Raw genomic sequence first — 21,107 nt, 5'->3', positions numbered from 1 at the left:
AGGGGGTCCCTCCCCCCCGATCTGCCCCTTCCACCCCTCCAGGGGGGTACACCAGAGTTCAGGGCCACAGCCGTCCCAGGGTGGGGGGCCATGGGGAGAGGGGAAACTCGGATTTATATTTTTATACCAGTTCTTCTCCCTTTCCGGAATGAACGGATTAAAGAAACGACTCAACTGATCCACGGCTCTTTGATTGACAGCGGCGGGGGGACAGGGCAGTGGGGGGGGGGAAGAAGAGGGAGGAACGGACCCCCCCCAGTATAGATCCCTCCTTCTCCACCCCACCCTCTGCTGCCCCTATGCCCCTTGTAAGCGGATCAGTCCGGGGGGAAGGGCGATACGCTGGCGTTGGCACGGCAGTCAGCCTGCGCTCACACGGACAGACGGACAGACACCGTCCCTGTTGGAGTCACCGGTCCCGGGCGGAGGAGCCGTGGGGGGCGGAGGGGCTGGATCGGTCTGGCTGATCCTCCCGGACGTCCCCACTCTTACAGCAAACCAGTCTGTGATCAGGGTTTGGCTGCTGTGTTGGCATCGGCGGGTTTTCGTCGCCGGACGATGGGGAGGTGCCGTCGGGGTGGGGTCTGGGGTTTCTCTTTGGTTCGTCCCGCCCGGCCCAATCGGTCGGTTCTTGGCTCCTTCCCGAGCCCCCGTGAGGTCCTGGATGTCACCTCGCGGGCAGGAGGCCGCGCCCGCCGGCGGCGTTACGACGGGCTGCGGCGATTCCTCCGACGACAGACGGCGCCGGCCTGCCCGCGCCTTTCGGGATGGGTCAGTGGCTCCGTTCCGCATGGTGTGTGGGGGGCTGTCTGCTCCATAACCTGGGGTCCCCCTGCGCTGGGCTGTGCGATTCCCAGGACTCCCCCACGTGTGCATTGCCCAGACACCGAGGCCTAATCTGAGCAGATAACAAGACTCATCCCGGGGCGACAGAGTGTGACGGACCGGGCCGTGTCTGGGCACAGCTGAGGGCATCCGCTCAGGGCAAATTGCTCAAATCCGGGGCTCCCTACAGCCCCCAGACTGGTGACCTCTCCAAACAGGCCACAAACCAGTCCCACAGAGCGCTTCAGCTGCCTGCCTGAAGCCTCCTGAGCAAAACCCCTCCGACACCCCAGCAATATCCGTGCCCCAGATGGCCCCGGGCCTCATACACAGGTGGGGGGTCCTAGCACCCAATCCCACCTACCCCGAACAAGTCCTGTCCGGTTCCAAGAAACCAGCCACAGATCCCTGGTCAATTTACCCTTTGGACCGTACCCACAAATCACGCTGGGCCAATCCTTTAGCATCTAACAACTAAAGGTTTATTACTACAATAAAGAAAAGCCTGAGAGTGAGGTTGTTAAAGGATAGGATGTTACATGCACCGAATCTCCCAGTTCTCGATGCAGGCTCTAGCAGAGATGTTGCAGCTGCTGGTTTAAAAGTTCTTATTGCGAATCCTAAGATCAGGATGGGTTCACAGGTCTTCCCGGCTCTTCGATCCCTGCAGTGCTGCCTCTGGGATGAAGTGCTGAGCTGAAGACCAAGATGGTGTCGACCACATGGCCTATTTATCCCTCCTTCCTGGTCTCTTCTTGGCTGCAGCAGGTCACCTGGCCAGTGGCCTATCCCTGTGTCCCCTGCTGGCAGCTCTTAGGTGTCACCATTCCTGAGGTGTGTCCTTGGCCCATTGAGTGCCATTGTCCCACAGGGCCTCGCTCATTAGCATGTCTATAGGCTGGGCTCTGCCCAATGCTCAACCACATGCAGAGAGATATTCAGTATCCACACATTACAGATCCCTACCTCCACACACAGACATTACACAGATCTGTGAAGAGCAGAGACAGAATCAGAAGAAAGTAGCTTTTGTTTGACTCCTCCCATGGCCCCCTTTGCACCACTTTTGGGGTGAACACCCCCCCATGGGTGCAGCAGTGACCCGGCTGCTCCCCTCACAATCCAATAACGTGACACAGAGAAAGGCAGGGAGGCGGACACGGCCCTGGGAGCGAGGCAGCGAGGAAAGGAACAGACTAAGCCGGGTGCTGAGGGTAGTGGGGGCGACGGGCCCCCTAACCCAAGGGGTCGGAGGCAGCCCGGCCCTGACTCCGGTACCCACATCACGTCTGTGCTGGGCTGTGTCCCGGAGAAGCAATAAACCCCTTTCTTCGACGGGCTGGCGGAGTCTTTGCTCGCGGCTACGGGGGTGCAGGATCGGGGGACCCCGGCACGCTGCCACACACGGCCGGCTGCTTTGCTCTGCGCCGGAGGAGCAACCTTTGTCCCGGAAAAGGCGTGTGCCCGTTGGCACAAGGAACATCGCCTGCCACTTCCACCCCGCCCCGCCACCTTGGCACCCTTCTGCGGGTTTCGTGAGACTCCGCTTAAAACTCCTCCCTTCCGGCCCGGCCTCAGAACCCGAAACGGGCGCCCCCGTGCACGCGGGGAGAGGGGAAGCACCTTTCTGTTGTCCGAAAGTGGGGCCGGCAGGGTAAACTGAGGCACGGCGCTGTGCATAAAGCTTCCCGTGAGTGACCTGGCTCGGTGCAGGGGGGTGCAAGGAAGGGATGGAGGATGGCCGAGGGTACGGGGTTGAGGAAATGCCTCTCTGGTGCCCGTAGAGAGCTGTGTACCGCGCGGCCTCCTAGCCCGGAGCAGCTGTCTGTCTGTCTGAGGGTCGGTCTGTCTGTCTGTGTCTGAGGGTGGGTCGGTCTGTCTGAGGGTCTGTCTGTCTGTCTGAGGGTCGGTCTGTCTGTCTGTTAGAGGGTTTGTCTGTCTGTCTGTGTCTGAGGGTGGGTCCGTCTGTCTGTCTGAGGGTCTGTCTGTCTGTCAGAGGGTTGGTCTGTCTGAGGGTCTGTCGGTCTGTCTGAGGGTCAGTCGGTCTGTCTGTCAGAGGGTCGGTCTGTCTGAGGGTTGTTCGGTTGGTCTGTCTGAGGGTCGGTCTGTCGGTCTGTCTGTGGGTCGGTCGGTCGGTCTGTCTGAGGGTCTGTCGGTCTGTCTGAGGGTCGGTCGGTCGGTCTGTCTCAGGGTCGGTCGGTCTGTCTGTCTGAGGGTCGGTCGGTCTGTCTGTGGGTCGGTCGGTTGGTCTGTCTGGGTCGGTCGGTCTGTCTGAGGGTCGGTCGGTCTGTCTGAGGGTCTGTCGGTCTGTCTGTGGGTCGGTCGGTCGGTCTGTCTGAGGGTTGGTCGGTCTGTCTGAGGGTCGGTCTGTCGGTCTGTCTGTGGGTTGGTCTGTCTGTCTGAGGGTGGGTCGGTCTGTCTGTCTGAGGGTCGGTCGGTCTGTCTGTGTCTGAGGGTGGGTCGGTCGGTCTGTCTGTGGGTCGGTCGGTCTGTCTGTGGGTCGGTCGGTCGGTCTGTCTGTCTGAGGGTTGGTCGGTCTGTCTGAGGGTCGGTCTGTCGGTCTGTCTGTGGGTCGGTCGGTCTGTCTGAGGGTTGGTCGGTCTGTCTGTGGGTCGGTCGGTCTGTCTGTCAGAGGGTCGGTCTGTCTGAGGGTTGTTCGGTTGGTCTGTCTGAGGGTCGGTCTGTCGGTCTGTCTGTGGGTCGGTCGGTCGGTCTGTCTGAGGGTCTGTCGGTCTGTCTGAGGGTCGGTCGGTCGGTCTGTCTCAGGGTCGGTCGGTCTGTCTGTCTGAGGGTCGGTCGGTCTGTCTGTGGGTCGGTCGGTCGGTCTGTCTGGGTCGGTCGGTCTGTCTGAGGGTCGGTCGGTCTGTCTGAGGGTCTGTCGGTCTGTCTGTGGGTCGGTCTGTCGGTCTGTCTGTGGGTTGGTCTGTCTGTCTGAGGGTGGGTCGGTCTGTCTGTCTGAGGGTCGGTCGGTCTGTCTGTGTCTGAGGGTGGGTCGGTCGGTCTGTCTGTGGGTCGGTCGGTCTGTCTGTGGGTCGGTCGGTCGGTCTGTCTGTCTGAGGGTTGGTCGGTCTGTCTGAGGGTCGGTCTGTCGGTCTGTCTGTGGGTCGGTCGGTCTGTCTGAGGGTTGGTCGGTCTGTCTGTGGGTCGGTCGGTCTGTCTATCTGTGGGTCGGTCTGTCTGTCTGAGGGTCGGTCGGTCTGTCTGTGTCTGAGGGTGGGTCGGTCGGTCTATCTGAGGGTCGGTCGGTCTGTCTGAGGGTCGGTCGGTCTGTCTGTGTCTGAGGGTGGGTCGGTCGGTCTATCTGAGGGTCGGTCGGTCTGTCTGAGGGTCGGTCTGTCGGTCTGTCTGTGGGTCGGTCTGTCTGTCTGAGGGTCGGTCGGTCTGTCTGTGTCTGAGGGTGGGTCGGTCTGTCTGTCTGAGGGTCGGTCGGTCGGTCTGTCTGTGGGTCGGTCGGTCGGTCGGTCTGTCTGAGGGTCGGTCTGTCTGTGGGTCGGTCGGTCTGTCTGTGGGCCGGTCTGTCTGTCTGACTTTCTTTCTGCTCACACACGCACCTTTTCCTCCTTTCTTCTCTCCCCCTCCCCCCTTCCCCCCGGCCCGGCTCCCCCGCCGCCGCTCTCCGAGCCTGCCCGGCCCCTCGCCTCGCTGCGCGCCCGGGAAGTCCCGGCCGGGCGGGCCCGCGGCGCAGGGGGAAGTGAGTCGGGCCCCGCGGGGCAGGAAGAGCGAGGCCGGCGCGGAGCTGACGCGGCGGGCGGGCTGGAGTCACAAGTTTCGGTGCGGGCCGGGGCCGGGCGCGGGGCCGCGGTGAGGGGCGCGGCCGGGGGGACCGGGCTGAGGGCCCCTCCTGTCCCGGGCAGGGATGGCGGCGGGCGAGGCGTTCCGGGAGCGGGTCCCGCGGGAGAGCCTGGAGCACTGGGAGTTCATCGCCTCGGGCGGCTTCGGCGTCATCTACCGGGCCCGGCACCGCGACTGGCGCATCCCCATCGCCGTCAAGAAACTGAGCCGGTAAGTGCGGGCCTGGGGCTCCCCCCCGCCGGCCCCCCCGGGGCTGCCCCCCCCGCCTTCCCTCCCCCCCCCGGGGCTGCCCCCCCCCGCCTTCCCTCCCCCCCCGGGGCTGCCCCCCTCGCCGCTCCCCCTCGCCGGCCCCCCCGGGGCTACCCCCCCCCCCCTCCCCCCCCGCCTTCCCTCCCCCCCCCTGGGGCTGCCCCCCCCCGCCTTCCCTCCCCCCCGGGGCTACCCCCCCCCGCCTTCCCTCCCCCCCCCGGGGCTGCCCCCCGCCTTCCCTCCCCCCCCGGGGCTGCCCCCCCCGCCTTCCCTCCCCCCCCGGGGCTGCCCCCCTCGCCGCTCCCCCTCGCCGGCCCCCCCGGGGCTACCCCCCCCCGCCTTCCCTCCCCCCCCGGGGCTGCCCCCCCCGCCTTCCCTCGCCCCCCCCCCGCCTTCCCTCCCCCCCCCCCCGCCTTCCCTCCCCCTGTGTCTGCCCCCCCCCGGCCTTCCCTCCCCCCGTGTCTGCCTCCCCCCCCGGCCTTCCCTTCCCCCGGGGCTGCCCCCCCCCCCACCGGGCATGTCCCCCTCGGCCGCCTTGTCCCTCCCCCTTTTCCTTCTGCCCTCATCGCCTTCCCTCCTTCCCCTGTTCCTTCTCTGCTCCCCTCCCTTCCCCTTTCCCTCCTTCCCTCTCTGCTCCCCTCCTCTTTCTCCCCTTCCCCTTCCTCCTCCCCTTCCCTCTCTGCTCCCTCCCCCTTCCCCTCCCTCCTTCCCACCAGCTCTGAACTTTCTTCTCCCTTCTACTTTCTCTCTCCCTCCACAGCCCTCAGTTTCTTCTCCCCTCTGTGGTCTCTGCCCCTCCTTTGTCCCTGCTTCTCCTGCTTCCTTCCTAGGACCCCGGGGCTGGCAGAGACCTCAGGAGGCACCGAGTCCGGCCCCCTGCCCAAAGCAGGACCCACCCCCACTCAGTCATCCCAGCCAGGCCTTGGTCAAACCCCCCCTCCCTAGGGAACCCAGCCCAGCGCTTCCCCACCCGCCTCGGGAAATCGTTTGTCCTAATCTCCAACCTAGACCTCCCCCACTGCGAGTGGAGCCCATTGCTCCTTGTTCTGCCACCTGCCCCACTGAGAACAGCCTCTCGCCAGCCTCTTGGGAGCCCCCCTGCAGGGAGTTGCAGGCTGCTCCCAAATCCCCCCTCCCTCTGCTCTTCTGCAGACTGAACAAGCCCCAATCCCTCAGCCCCTCCTCGTAGGCCAGGTGCTCCAGCCCCTGAATCAATTTGGTCGCCCTCCGCTGGCCCCTCTCCAATGCGCCCACGTCCTTTCTATAGTGGGGGGCCCAGAACTGGACACAACACTCCAGATGTGGCCTCCCCAGCGCCGAATGAAGGGGAATAATGACACCTCTGGATCTGCTGGCCATGCTCCTCCTAATGCCCCCCAATAGGCCATTCGCCGTCTTGGCTGCAAGGGCGCCTGGTTGGCGTCTGTCCAGCTTCTCGTCCACTCCCATCCCCAGGGCTGTTTCTGTCTTCTCATCCCCTCCCGCCTCAGTTTCCCCCATCCCTGGTTCCTCTCCCCTGCCCACAGTGACACCTGCAGCCGGGAGGAGCTGCTGGCCGAGGCCCGGGCCATGGACAAGGCGCGTTTCATCTACATCCTGCGGCTCTTCGGCCTCTACGAGGAGGAGGAGGAGGGCTGGGCCGGTGGCCCCCGGCTGGGCATTGTCATGGAGTACATGGAGTGCGGGAGTCTGGCCAGCCTGCTGGAGAGGGTCCGGCCGGTGCCCTGGGCCCTGCGCTTCCGCCTGCTCCACCAGGTGGCGCTGGGCATGAACTACCTCCACGGGCTCCGCCCACCCCTGCTGCACCTGGACCTCAAGCCCAGCAACGTCTTGCTCAACCCGGAGCTGGACGTCCGGGTGAGTGAGCCTCTCCCCTGCCGGCCGGCTGGGTCGGCGCCCCCTAGAGGGGGCCCGTTGCCTGACACCCCCCATTGCTCTGCCCCCCTCCCAGCTGGCGGACTTTGGGTTGTCCAAGTTCAAGCGGGGGACCACCAAGCAGAGGGCTGAGCAGTCGGAGGAGGACGACGACTACGGGGGCACCCTGGAGTACATGCCCCCCGAATCCTTCGTCAGTCTCAACTACCGGCCCACACCCGCCACCGACGTCTACAGGTCAAAGAACCCCGACTCCACCCGCCAGGCACTAGGGGGCACTGTAGTGCAGGGAGCAGGGCAGGGAGCCCACTAGGGGGTGCTAGTCACAACCCCTGGGACCCACAGAGGCACTAGGGGGCGCTGTACTGCAGGGAGCAGGGCAGGGAGCCCACTAGGGGGTGCTAGTCACAACCCCTGGGCCCCACAGAGGCACTAGGGGGCGCTGTAGTGCAGGGAGCAGGGCAGGGAGCCCACTAGGGGGTGCTAGTCACAACCCCTGGGCCCCACAGAGGCACTAGGGGGCGCTGTACTGCAGGGAGCAGGGCAGGGAGCCCACTAGGGGGTGCTAGTCACAACCCCTGGGCCCCACAGAGGCACTAGGGGGCGCTGTACTGCAGGGAGCAGGGCAGGGAGCCCACTAGGGGGTGCTAGTCACAACCCCTGGGCCCCACAGAGGCACTAGGGAGCACTGTACTGCGGGGCAGAGGGCCCACTAGGGGGTGCTAGTCACAACCCCTGGGACCCACAGAGGCACCAGGGAGCACTGTACTACGGGGCAGAGGGCCCACTAGGGGGTGCTAGTCACAACCCCTGTGACCCACAGTGGCACTAGGGGATGCTGTACTACAGGGAGTGGGGCAGGGGGCCCACTAGGGGGTGCTAGTCCTGACCCCTGGAACCCACAGAGGCACTAGGGGGTGCTGTACTACAGGGAGTGAAGTAGGGGGCCCACTAGGGGGTGCTAGTCCTGACCCCTGGGACCCACAGTGGCATGTTGGCATGGGGCCCCTCTCCCGTCCCCAGCTCCCAACCAGCCTCCTCTCTTGCCCCTGCAGTTACGCCATCCTCACCTGGTCTGTGCTAACTGGCGAGCAGCCCTACCCACGTGAGTGTCACCCCGCCCGGGGGGGGACCAGGCTTGGCCTGGGTTGGAGGGGTCACCAGAATCCAAACACACTGGGCCTCTGGTGGACGGGGAATCCCTGTGACCCCAGCAGTATGGGGCCCATGGCTCTCACAGGCCCAGTTCTCCGTCCCTCTGCTTAGAGGCCCGTGAGCTGCGACAGGAACAAACCCAGTGTCCCTACGAGCCCTGATTGTGGGGAGACAGAGAGGCGGGTGGGAGAGGGCAGGCAGCTGGCTAGAGACACAGACCATGGGATGGGGAGTTACATGGAGCAAGGGGGCCTAGGAAGACCTGGGGGCCTGGTTTTATCCACAACAAATCCCTGCAGCCTGGGGCAAAATACTTCAGCCCTCTCTTGCCTCAGTTTCCCCAGCCAGGAAGCAGGATTGCATTGTTTTCGCTTGTGGCTGGGGCGGCCTCTTCCAGGTGCTGTCAAAAAACTGGGTCGGGAAGAGGCCGAAATATCCCAGCTTGGAAGTCCCTTCCCACCGCTGGGAGTTCAAATCCCAGAACCTCTGAAAATAATGAGTAGGGACATCTCAGTGGAGCGAGGCCATTGGGAACATGGCCCGGATCTCAGTAGTGTGTAGGCACTGGAAATCAAATGGGATGGTGGGTAATTTCCTTAAACCCTGGACAAATTCCAATTTCTCTCCCCCGCGGACCGCGGCAGAAAATAATACCCTGGCTGACCACAAGGGGGCGTATCTGTGCATGACTGTGATGTCTCTTACTCACCACAAGGGGGCAGACCCGTGCATGACTGTGATGTCTCTAATTCTCCACAAGGGGGCAGACCCGTTCATGACTGTGATGTCTCTTACTCACCACAAGGGGGCAGACCGGTGCATGACTGTGATGTCTCTAATTCTCCACAAGGGGGCGTATCCGCACACTACAGTAAGGCCATGTCTACACGCGCACGGCTTCTTACGCGAGTAATATGCAAATGAGGCGAAGCGTGGAATATCGCCGAGCCTCATTTGCATACCTAATGAGCCACCATTTTTTTCAGACTTTTCAGGTGTAACGGCGTTGCGCAAGAGGGTTTTTCTTGCGCAAGGAGGGGCCGTGTAGACTCTCCTTCTTGCGCCAGAGCCTCTTCTGAAAAAAAGGGTGGCTCATTAAGTATGCAAATGAGACTCGGCGATATTCCACGCTTCGCCTCATTTGCATATTACTCACGCAAGAAGCCACGAGTGTAGACATCGCCTTACTGTATGCGTCTAACTCACCACAAGGGAATAGTGATAGTAATGTAGCCATGTTAGTCCGGTGTAGCTGAAGCGAAAAACAGGACTGTGTAGCACTTTGAAGACGAACAAGATGGTTTATTAGATGTTGAGCTTTCGTGGGTGTGACGACGCGTTGGGGGTCCCCCGTCTCCTGCACCCCGAAATGGCACAAACAGACTGCACCAGCCGGTGGAATAGAGGAAGTTTATTGCCTCTCCAGGATACAGCACAGCACAGATGGAATCTGGTCACAGAGCTGGGCTAGGCTGCCTCAGGCCCCCTTGAGATGGGGGAGACTGGACCCCTAAACTCCAGCCCCTTTCCCTAGGCTGTCTCCTCCATGCTCCCAGACAGCCAGCCACTAACCCACTCTCTTCCAGCCCTGCCCCCCAGCCAGGGCAGCATTCCCCCTTCCTTTGTTCCTCTCCATGGGGGGTGTCTGGCCACTGGTTTGCATAGTGACTCATCCTGTTTTGCTGGGTCGTGGTACCCACGGCAGCCAGTGGGGGTTACCCCAGAGCCAGCAGCATAGAAACCAGCCAGGTACCCCCACTACGTCACAGTGGGCCAGACCCACTTCCTCAGATCAAATAGTGGAAGAAAATTGTCCCAACCATATATACCAAAGGATACAATCAAAAAAATGAACACATATGAAAAGGACAAATCAAATTTCAGAACAGAAGGGAGATGAGGAGGGGAGGTAAATGTCTGTGAGCTAATGGTATTAGAGGTGATAACTGGGGAAGCGATCTTTGTAATGGGTGAGATAATTAATGTCTTTGTTTAGACCATGGTGATAAGTGTGGAATTTAAGCATGAATGACAGTTCAGAGGATTCTCTTTCAAGTCTGGTGTGAAAAGGTCTTTGAAGCAGGATGCAGGTAATTAAGTCGTTGACACAGTGTCCTTTCTGGTTGAAATGGCAAGAAACTGTTTTTTCTTTGTGATCCTGTCTAATATCTGTGTTGTGGGCATGGATCCTTTGGTGAAGTATCTGAGACGTTTGTCCAATGTACATAGTAACCGGACACTTTCGGCACATGATAGCATCAATTATATCTCTGGATGCGCAGGAATATGTGTTCTTGATCTTATAGCTCAATTGTTTAGGTCCAATAATGGTATCAGCAGAATGAATATGTGGATAAAGCTGGCAACGGGGTTTGTTGCAAGGGAAGGTACCAGGGTTGGTATTAGTGTGGTATGTCCTGTGGTTGTCGGTAAGAATCATCTTGAGGTTAGGTGGTTGTCTATAGGAGACTATGGGTCTGTCTCCCAGAGCCTCTTGGAGTTTAGTATCCTGTTCCAGTATAGGCTGTAGTTTATTGATAATGTGTTGGACAGGATTAAGTTGGGGGCTGTAGGTGATGACAAGTGAAGTTCTATTGTTGGTTTTCTTGGGTCTGATAGCAGACCTATGTAACTTTGTTCTCACCCACAATGATTTCCAGTTTGAGAACAACTTATACCTCCAGATCAGCGGCACAGCCATGGGTACACGCATGGCCCCGCAGTATGCTAATATCTTTATGGCTGGCCTAGAATAACGTTTCCTCAACTCCCGTCCCCTTTCACCCCTTCTCTACTTACGCTACATCGATGACATCTTTATGATCTGGACGCATGGCCAAGAAACACTGGAGACATTCCACAGAGATTTCAACAACCTACACCCCACATTCACCCTCAGCCTGGACCATTCTCACGAGAGATCCATTTCCTGGATACCACAGTACAAATCAACAATGGAAAATTAGACACCACCCTCTACAGAAAACCCACCGACTCATACAGTTACCTACATGCCTCAGCTCGCATCCAGAACACACCATACGATTTCATATGTGTTCATTTTTTTGATTGTATCCTTTGGTATATATGGTTGAGCCAATTTCCACGTATTGATCTGAGGAAGTGGGTCTGGCCCACGAAAGCTCATCACCTAATAAACCATCTTGTTAGTCTTTTAAAGTGCTACATAGTCCTGTTTTTTGCCTCACCACAAGGGGGTGTATCTGTGCACGAGTGTTATGTGTGTAACTCACCACAAGGGGGCAGTGTCTGTGCTCAAGTGTTATGTCCCAGACTCACCACAAGGGGACATATCTGTGCACGAGTGTTATGTGTGTAACTCACCACAAGGGGGCAGTGTCTGTGCTCAAGTGTTATGTCCCAGACTCACCACAAGGGGACATATCTGTGCACGAGTGTTATGTGTGTAACTCACCACAAGGGGGCGGATCTGTGCACGAGTGTTATGTGTGGAACTCACCACAAGGGGGCAGTGTCTGTGCTCAAGTGTTATGTCCCAGACTCACCACAAGGGGACATATCTGTGCACGAGTGTTATGTGTGTAACTCACCACAAGGGGGCGGATCTGTGCACGAGTGTTATGTGTGGAACTCACCACAAGGGGGCGGGATCTGTGCATGGCTGTTATGTCTCTACCTCACCAGCCCTTGTGCTCACCGCTTTCCCCCTCGCTCCAGATCTGAACCCAAAAATCATGAGCTCTCTCCTCCACCTGCATGTCCCCCGGGGCCAGAGACCCGAACTGGAGTCGCTGAAGGAAGTCACGGGTGTGGAGGGCCTGGAGACCATGAAGGAGTTAATGGAGCGCTGTTGGGACAATGAGAGCCAGCAACGGCCCAGCTTTAAAGGTAAAGACTGTGCCAGGGAGGGCGGTTCGGGCCATAGAACGGTACTCGGGGCACTGGAGGGAGGTGGTCGGGGGCGCTCTCCTGGGTGGTCTGGGCTAACCCCCGTGCCCTCTCGCCTTTCTCCTGCAGAATGCAGCGACCTCACAGAGATGATTGTTTCCTGCCACAAGTCCCAGATGGTGCCGGCCGTGCGTCAGGTGCAGGACGTGCTGGTGAGGCCCCGCCCCCATCGTGGTTCCCGTTCCATCCTCCGCGCCACCACAGAGAGCCACTAGGGGGCAGCACCCGCCCGTAAAATCTCACCCCTCGGACTGAAAGAGCCAAAACAGTCCCCACGCCCCAACCCCCAGCATTTCGCAGAGGATAAATCTCTCACCTGCCGCAAGAGGGGAGCAATTCAATCCACAGCGGGAATCACGCGCCCAGAAGGGGAAGGGTCTGTCTAGGGAGGAGTCCTGCAGAAAGGGGTCTAGGGGTCAGAGCGGCCCACGAGCTAAATCGGAGCCCACTGGGCGATGCTGTTGCACAAAAGCCAACAAGGTTCTGGGCTGCACGAACAGGAGTGGGGCGAGCAAGAGAGGAGAAGTCATTCTTCCGTTCTACTCGGCGCTGGTCAGGCCTCCGTTGGAGGATCGTGTCCACTTCTGGGCACCGCATTTCCAGAAAGAGGTGGGGAAATTGGAGAAGGTCCAGAGAAGAGCAACGAGAAGGATGAAAGCGGGCTGGACTTGATGACCTTCTGAGGTCTCTTCCCGCTCTCTGATTCTATGAAAGGTCTAGAGAGCATGAGCTAGGAGGGAAGACTGAAAGATTTGGGCTTGTTCAGTTTGGAAAGGAGAAGACGGAGAGGGGACGTGAGAGCGGTTTTCAAGTATCTAAAAAGGTGTCAAAATTCTTCTCCTTGGCTTCTGAGGACAGGACAAGAAGCAAGGGGCTTAAACTGCAGCCAGGGAGGTTTGGGTTGGACATTTGGAAAAACAACTTGTCAGGGTGGTGAAACGCTGGAATAAATTGCCTAAGGGGGTTGTGGACAAAATATGGCCCGGAGCCCGGATCCAGGCCATGAAGCCACCGGATCCAGCCCACGGATCACCCTGCTGCAATTTAAAATACAGTCCAGAGGGTGTGTGGGGGGGAGGGGGACTTTGTGGGATCTCCGCACCCCCAGCCCAATCCTCAGGTTCTATTGGCTGGGAACAAGCAGCCAATAGGAGTGGAGAGATTTTGCCTCTGGCACCCCTCCCACTCCTCCCCCAGGTCACAACTCCCTCCAAGACTCTGTACCCCCTCCTACACCTCTCCCCCAGGCCAGCATCCTCTCCTGCACCCCCACCCCCTGCCAGACCCTGCACCCCAACACCCAGGTCACAGCCCTTTCTCTTTGCCCAAACTCCCTCTTGGACCCCACAGCACCTCCTACACCCCAGTCCCTTACCCTGTGTGTCCTCGCGCAGCCAACCTCCACCATAGACCCCGAACCCCCTCCACAGACAAGGGCGGCCCTTGGCCACTATCCAAAATCTGGGAGGATCCCCCCACCAAAAATGATTGCCCACCCCAGAGCTAGACCATGCTTGGTCCTCCCAGTTGTGTGTGAATCCCTGCTGTTCTCACCATGTGCCACAAGGGGGCGGCGCTGCACCAGAACGAAAATCAGACTCTCTACCTGTAGTTCATAAACTTTTGTTTCCTCCACCAAATTCCCCCCCACACTCTGTCTCTCCCACTGCCCCCCTCACCTACTTCCTATTTCCCCCCCACACACCCCACTTGCCCCCTCTTCCCCCCCAAGACCACCAGCTCACCTTAGGGCCCAGGCACCCAATTAGTGTAACCATGACTGCGAGCCACTAATCATAGAATCATAGAATCATAGAATAATAGGACTGGAAGGGACCTCGAGAGGTCATCGAGTCCAGCCCCCCGCCCTCAAGGCAGGACCAAGCTCCGTCTACACCATCCCTGACAGATGTCTATCTAACCTGTTCTTAAATATCTCCAGAGAGGGAGATTCCACCACCTCCCTTGGCAATTTATTCCAATATTTGACCACCCTGACAGTTAGGAATTTTTTCCTAATGTCCAATCTAAACCTCCCCTGCTGCACTTTAAGCCCATTACTCCTTGTCCTGTCCTCAGAAACCAAGAGGAACAAATTTTCTCCTTCCTCCTTGTGACACCCTTTTAGATAGTTGAAAACCGCTATCATGTCCCCCCTTAATCTTCTTTTTTCCAAACTAAACAAGCCCAGTTCATGAAGCCTGGCTTCATAGGTCATGTTCTCTAGACCTTTAATCATTCTTGTCGCTCTTCTCTGGACCCTTTCCAATTTCTCCACATCTTTCTTGAAATGTGGTGCCCAGAACTGGACACAGTACTCCAGCTAATCAGGTGGGAGGCCTTTCATTCTCGCCTCTAAGGCCATCCATGTGTGCACCTTAGGGGGAACCCTCCATGCATCACCTGAACAGAGCTTCCACACCACTGGTGGTCCATGGACCTCAGTGAGAGAACCTCATCCACCCATCCATCCAAGCATCCACGTGAACCCCATCCACTCACCCATCCATCCATCCATCCGTCCATCACTCTGTCCATCTATCTATCCTCATACACCACCTCTATCTATCTTATAGATAGAGAGAAAGAGAGAGAGAGAGAGAGGTGTATGGGGTTAGATAGAGGGGGTGTATGGGGATGGATGGATGGATAGATAGATAGAGGGGGGGTGTGGGGATAGATAGATAGATAGATAGATAGATAGATAGATAGAGGGGGGTGTATGGGGATAGATGGAAATCTATCTATCTCCACACACCCCCTCTATCTATCTATCTATCTATCTATCTATCTATCTATCTATCTATCTATCTATCTATCTATCTATCTATCTATCTATCTATCCCCACACACTCTCTCTCTCTATCTATCTATCTATCTATCTATCTATCTATCTATCTATCTATCTATCCCCACACACTCTATCTATCTATCTATCTATCTATCTATCTATCTATCTATCTATCTATCTATCCCCACACACCCCCTCTATCTATCTATCTATCTATCTATCTATCTATCTATCTATCCCACACACCCCCTCTATCTATCTATCTATCTATCTATCTATCTATCTATCTATCTATCTATCTATCTATCTATCTATCTATCTATCTATCTATCTATCCCACACACCCCCTCTATCTATCTATCTATCTATCTATCTATCTATCTATCTATCTATCTATCTATCTATCTATCTATCTATCTATCTATCTATCTATCTATCTATCCCCACACACCCCCTCTATCTATCTATCTAGCTATCTATCTATCTATCCCCACACACCTATCTATCTATCTATCTATCTATCTATCTATCTATCTATCTATCTATCTATCTATCTATCTATCTATCTATCTATCTATCTATCTATCCCACACACCCCCTCTATCTATCTATCTATCTATCTATCTATCTATCTATCTATCTATCTATCTATCTATCTATCCCCACACACCCCCTCTATCTATCTATCTATCTATCTATCTATCTATCTATCCCCACACACCCCCTCTATCTATCTATCTATCTATCTATCTATCTATCTATCTATCTATCTATCTATCTATCTATCTATCTATCTATCTATCTATCTATCTATCTATCTATCTATCTATCTATCTATCTATCCCCACACCCTCCCTGTCTTTCTGTCTGTCTGTCTGTCTGTCCCCATACTCTCTCTCATCCCGATCCCCAAATTGTCTCCTCAGATGAAGATGGCCAGTTCTCCCAGCCACGAGTCCCGACCTCCGTTCAACATCCCTACGCCTGCTGCAGCTGAGAGCTCCCATCCCCACCCCCCTCCACCGTCGTCCATGGGCCTCTCTGAGCAATTCCAGACCCTTCGCTTTGAGGAGCCCCCCTCCCGGGGAAATGGTGAGCGGGTCCTCCTCCTGGACTGTCTGCCTCAGGCACCAGCTGGTGACGTTCGGGATGTGGAGGGAAGCTGTTCTGGAGACTCGGCGGGAAATCCTGGGCAGGGATTCCTGCCACCAATGGGTCCATATGTGAACTTCCATGGGGGCTGGGACAGTGTGAGAGTTCCCAGCGGTCACATGTCAATGCAGGAAGTCCCGCCCCAAATGTGGCCACGGAGAAAGGCCTCCCTCACGAGTGGCCACCTCGGGAGTCTTGTCTCGGATGTGGCATGAGGCAACACAGGAAGTCCCACCCAAAAAGGCAGCTGTGAGGGAAGATTCATCCCCAATGTAGCAAGGCAGTATCACAGGACAGGAAGTTCCACCCCAAATGGGGGTGCTAGGAGAAGTGCTGCCTCTCAAGTGACTGGGCAGGAAGTCAGGTCTCCAGTGCAAGCTAATTGGTGACAATAGAGGAAGTCCCACCTCCTGAGGTGACATGACAGAAATTCCTGCTTTCAATGGAGCTGGCCAAGAAGTGCTAACCCAGGAAGTCCCGCCTCTTGCGTGTCGAAACAGGAAGTCCCATCCCACCGCCACAGTGCCAACACAGGAAGTCCCGCCTCCAGAGTGGTGGGACTTCCTGAATGGGCTGGTGTGGCTCTTTTCCTGGCCCGAGGGAGTCTAGGATGTTCCGGGAACCGGACTCCCCATACGCTCTGGGATATGACCCGGTAGGACTGTCTTTATATCCCTCAGGAGCCGTGCCCGAGAGAGACCCGACGCAGACGGAGCATCGGCAAGGTCCTGGTACCCCTCGGCACAGCGGTGTCAACATACGTCCCCCACAAGTAAATGTCAGCCAGTGCCCCCGCCCCGCTAAGTGGGGTGACTTCTGGGGGTGGGGGCACATTTCCGCTGCGGGGGAGGGGTTCCCATGTAAACGGCTCCCACGCCTCACCCCAGAGGGGGCGCATCTCCGCCCCCGGGGAAGGGTTCCTGCCTAACCCGCCCCCGTGTCCCATCCCACGGGGGCCCTATCCCGGCACTGGGAGGGGGTACCCCTGTGCGTTATATCTGCAGGGATCTTGTGATTTGAAGCACCCAGGATTAATCAAATCTCTCTTCTCTTTCAAGGGAGCATACGACTTCCATCAGGGTGAATATGGCCCCCCCAACACAGCCCCATCTCGGGCTAGACCCTCAGGTACTGTGGGGCAGATCCAGGGGGAGGAGGGGCTGGGCTGGGGGACTGCGGGGGCAATCCAGGAAGAAGGGGTCGACCCTATACATGTTCTTCCCACTGCAGTACCGACATCTCACCACCAGGTGGCAGGTTGTGACTGCCGTTAATATAGGCTGTCCAGAGACCGCGCTAAGAATCTCCCCTTTAAGAGCCCCCTTAAAGGAGAAGTGGTCATGGCATTTGCCATCTGGCAGGGAGAAAATTTCACCCTTAAAGGGGAGTTTCCAAGGCACAGAACCGGCCCCTGCATCCACCAAGGAGGAACTCCCCTTTAAGAGCAAATTAAAGGGGAAGGGTCCTTGCTTGGCAGGGAGGAAGCCCTGCGTCCACAAGGGAGGATGGGAGAGGTGGGAATAGAGTTTGGCAGTGGAAAAAACGCCACCCTTAAAGGGGAAGTGCTCATGAGCCTTAATTTTTTTTCCCCCTCCAGACCACCAGTTGAAGCCCTTCCCCCCCACTCAGACCCAACCAAAGTTCCCGGCCCCGGGGCCAGCCCAGCCCATGTTCTCATGGCAACAGGTGAGGAGGGGTCCCCCCCCCCCGGGGAGGGGGAGGTGTTGGGAGGCCGGGGGATGGGAAGAAAGCTTTCAAGGGGGCTGGAGGGGGATCTAGGGGGCGGGGAAGCAGGGAAGAGGAGGGGGCGTGGGGAGGAGGACATGGCTGGAGGGAGTCTCCGGAGGGCCCGGTCCCTGCTGCTTAACCCCCCTCCCCTCTGTCTTTCAGCCACCTGCCTACGGGTTCTACCCAGGTGAGCCGCGCACCCGGGACATCTGCCCTGCCCCAGGCTGGCTCCCAGGGGTCCCCGGTCTACTCCTCAGAGAGCACTCAGACTCGGGCAGCTCCAGATATTTGGGCTGGGGGAGTCCCCCCGTGGGTGGCCCCCAGAATGATCCGGGGGGTTGATGTGTGTAAGAGAGAATCCATCTGTCCCTGGCCACACCCTCCATCCATTCGTCCAACCCGTCCATCTGTCCGTCCATCCATCCATCCCATACACACCCACCCACCCTGTCCTTCCATCCACCTGTCCATCCATTCATCCTTCCTCCCATCCATCCATCCACCCACCCATCCGTCCATCCATTCATCCAACCCGTCCATCTGTCCGTCCATCCATTCGTCCAGCCCATCCATCTGTCCGTCCATCCATCCATCCATCCCATACACACCCACCCACCCTGTCCTTCCGTACACCTGTCCATCCATCCATCCTTCCTCCCATCCGTCCATTCACCCACCTGTCCATCCATCCATTCATTCAACCCATCCACACCCATCCAACCCCCCCGTCCGTCCATTCATCCAACCCGTCCATCTGTCCGTCCATCCATCCATTCATCCAACCAATAGACACCCACCCACCCATCCTGTTGTTCTGTCCACCTGTCCATCCATCCAGCCGTCCATCCATCCATGCCCCTGTCCATCCATCCACGCAGATTTTCTGCCTGGCTCTATCCACTAGGCCCCACACTCCTCCCAAGGAGTCCTGGCTCCTAACCCCCTGCCCGGCTCTAACCACCGGTCCTTCCATCCACCTGTCCATCCGTCCATCCATCCACCCGTCCTTCCGTTGTCCACCTGCCCACCTATCCACCCACATTTCCATCCATCTTTTCTTCCATCCATCCATCCACCCACCCACCTGCCTGTCCATCAGTCGATCCATCCATCCCCATCTGTCCATTCCTCCCCAGACACGTGCATCCATCCATCCATCATTGAGTTTGCAGATGACACTAAGCTAGGGGGAGAGGTAGATCCACTGGAGAGCAGACGGGGTCCAGAGTGACCTTGACAGATGAGAGGGTTGGGCCAAAAGAAATCTGATGAGGTTCAACAAGGACCAGTGTAGAGTCCTGCCCTTGGGCCGGAAGAATCCCAAGTATTGGTACAGGCTGGGGACCGACGGGCTAAGCAGCCGTTCTGCAGAAAAGGCCCTGGGGGTTCCAGTGGATGAGAAGCTGGAGATGAGTCAACAGGGGCCCTTGTAGCCAAGAAGGCGAATGGCATATTAGGTTGCATTAGGAGGAGCATTACCAGCAGATCCAGAGATGTCATCATTCCCCTTTATTTGGCTTTGGTGAGGCCACATCTGGAGTATTGTGTCCAGTTCTGGGCCCCCCACTACAGAAAGGACGTGGGCGCATTGGAGAGGGGCCAGCGGAGGGCATGACCTACGAGGAGAGGCTGAGGGATTGGGGCTTGTTCAGTCTGCAGACGAGAAGAGCGAGGGGGGATTTGAGAGCAGCCTGCAACTCCCTGCAGGGGGTTCCCAAGAGGCTGGCGAGAGGCTGTTCTCAGTGGGGCAGGAGGCAGAACGAGCAGCGATGGGCTCACGTTGCAGTGGGGAGGTCTAGGTTGGCGATTAGGAAAAACGATTTCCCTAGGCGGGTGGGGAAGCGCTGGGCTGGGTTCCCTAGGGAGAGGGTGGAGTCTCCATCCCTAGAGGGGTTTAAGTCCCGGCTTGACCAAGCCCTGGCTGGGCTGGTTGAGTTGGGTTGGTCCTGCCTTGGGCTGGGCTGGACGTGGTGACTCCTGAGGGCTCTTGCGATCTTTCCTGATCCATCCATCTTTTCGTTCGTTCGTTCACCCACCTCCTGCCGTCCCCTCTCTCCAGCAGGCGCCAACATAAGTATCATTGGCCCGAGCTCCGGGGTGCAAATCGGCCACAATAACTACATGAAAGTGACCCAGGTGCAGAAGAAGAAGAAGAAGAAGAAATAAGGGGGCTTTGTTGCCAATCCCTGGATGTGTGTGGGGAAATCCCCCCCACCCCAGCAGAGATCCCCTCAGCCAAGGAACTCTAAATTCCAGCCCCCCCGGGTATCCCCCCCATTCCTCCTCCAGCAGGGAGTGGGGGATTACAGCCCCAGGAGCCGGCTTCTTGGGGCCATGGGGCATTGTAGCATTAAAGCGCCGGGGAGCGAACACGAGCTCGGCTTTGAGTGGTCTCTGAGAGGCCGGCGCGGAGGTAAGAAAACCACGATAGAACTCACGGCGGGCCGAGGCCGGCCCCACGGCTCCCTCCCCACTTCTGCCCCACACCGAGGGGCCCGCCGGCCCGTGGGTGCCCCTCGAGGGGACGGCTGGAGGTCGCTCAGGAGAGACTCCCACAGCCGGCAGCATGTGTTTCTGGAGGTGGTGCACATCTGCCCTGGTTCAGTGCATGCAATAAAATTTATTCTGCACACAGGTGGAAATACGTAGCAGGGATGTTGCCTGCCAGGGAGGCAGGAGACGGGCCAGGGGGAGAGCCGCTGTCCCCGTCACCTGCCCGAAAGCCCCTCCCTTGTCTGTGACACGAGATAAACACCCCCTCGGCCCGTTCTTCCATCTTCGCCCACGTGGGTGGCTGCAGATGCCAGCTTTGCCCCAGTGGGGGAGGGGCTGGGGGGACCCCAGCTGGGGGTTACAAGGAGCTGCCGTCACCACCCTGTCCCCTGAAAGATCTGCCCTCGCCAGCCCCCCAAGCGAAGGGCTCAAGCCCCCGGTCCAGCCAGCTGAGGTCTCCCGCCCCAGACCAGAGCCTGCGGCACATCTGGGGACCAGGCTAGCCCGGATCTGTGCCCAGGGGGGTGGTGCTGAGCCCCCCATGACCCCCTGTGCCAAGCCCACCCTGGCGGGCGTGTTCCCTGTAGGCCACGCCGTGATTCCCATGCCACCCAGAGCCGGTAGCCTGTTTCTGGGGGTGGTGCCCCGCCATGGGCGCCGCGAATAAAATTTACTCCGCACAGCAATGGCAGAGAAAGGAGACACATCAGCTCTGCAGGGTGGCGGCTTGGCCGGCCTCTCGTCCGGCTCTGAGCAGAGATGGGGGGGAGGTGGCTCCGTTCCTGGAACCCCCCGGGCAGGGCTGGGGAGGGGGGAGGGGGGAGAGGTTCTGCCAGGCCCTGCCCCCCCCCTCCCGCCTTGGCTGGCTCCAGTCTGGGAAAGTGAGTCTGGCCCTGCTCCGGCGGGGCCCTGGGGTCAGGGAGCAGCTGGCGCAGGGAGGAAGGAAGCCGGGAGCCGCAGGTCCGGGCCAGCCGGGGCGTGGGCGCTTATCGGCCCGCCGGGCCCTTCCTCTGACGCGCGGGAAACCGGCGGGGGGCGTGGGCCGGCTGGGACCCTCGGCCTGCCCCGCGGCCCCTGGCAGGCTGGCCCAGCCGGGGCCTCTCACTGCCCCCCACAG

The 21,107-nt window shown here is 58.5% G+C and overlaps 1 protein-coding gene across 2 annotated transcripts; it reads left to right on the top strand.

Annotated features, from left to right (window-relative positions):
• Window positions 1-4,402: 4,402 nt before the first annotated feature.
• RIPK3 (receptor interacting serine/threonine kinase 3) lies at window positions 4,403-19,872 on the top strand. 2 transcript variants are annotated; one of them, XM_089774106.1, is made up of 12 exons: window positions 4,403-4,827; window positions 6,393-6,723; window positions 6,818-6,978; window positions 7,797-7,846; window positions 11,596-11,766; window positions 11,896-11,978; window positions 15,544-15,709; window positions 16,450-16,541; window positions 16,828-16,897; window positions 17,367-17,455; window positions 17,660-17,684; window positions 19,560-19,872. In XM_089774106.1, exons 1-12 carry the CDS (start codon window positions 4,682-4,684, stop codon window positions 19,661-19,663), a joined length of 1,488 nt encoding a protein of 495 aa, XP_089630232.1. In that variant the 5' UTR covers window positions 4,403-4,681; the 3' UTR covers window positions 19,664-19,872. The 2 variants fall into 2 exon arrangements, with proteins under 2 accessions (XP_089630232.1, XP_089630231.1); XM_089774105.1 differs by having other exon boundaries at window positions 4,407-4,827; window positions 19,557-19,872.
• The last annotated feature ends 1,235 nt before the right edge of the window (window positions 19,873-21,107 follow it).

Source organism: Pelodiscus sinensis, chromosome 30 (assembly GCF_052426305.1).
Source record: "Pelodiscus sinensis isolate ZL-2025 chromosome 30, ASM5242630v1, whole genome shotgun sequence".
Classification (NCBI taxonomy): domain Eukaryota; kingdom Metazoa; phylum Chordata; order Testudines; family Trionychidae; genus Pelodiscus; species Pelodiscus sinensis.
The sequence above is the reverse complement of the archived record's forward strand: the minus strand, read 5'-3'. Positions and strand labels throughout refer to the sequence as shown.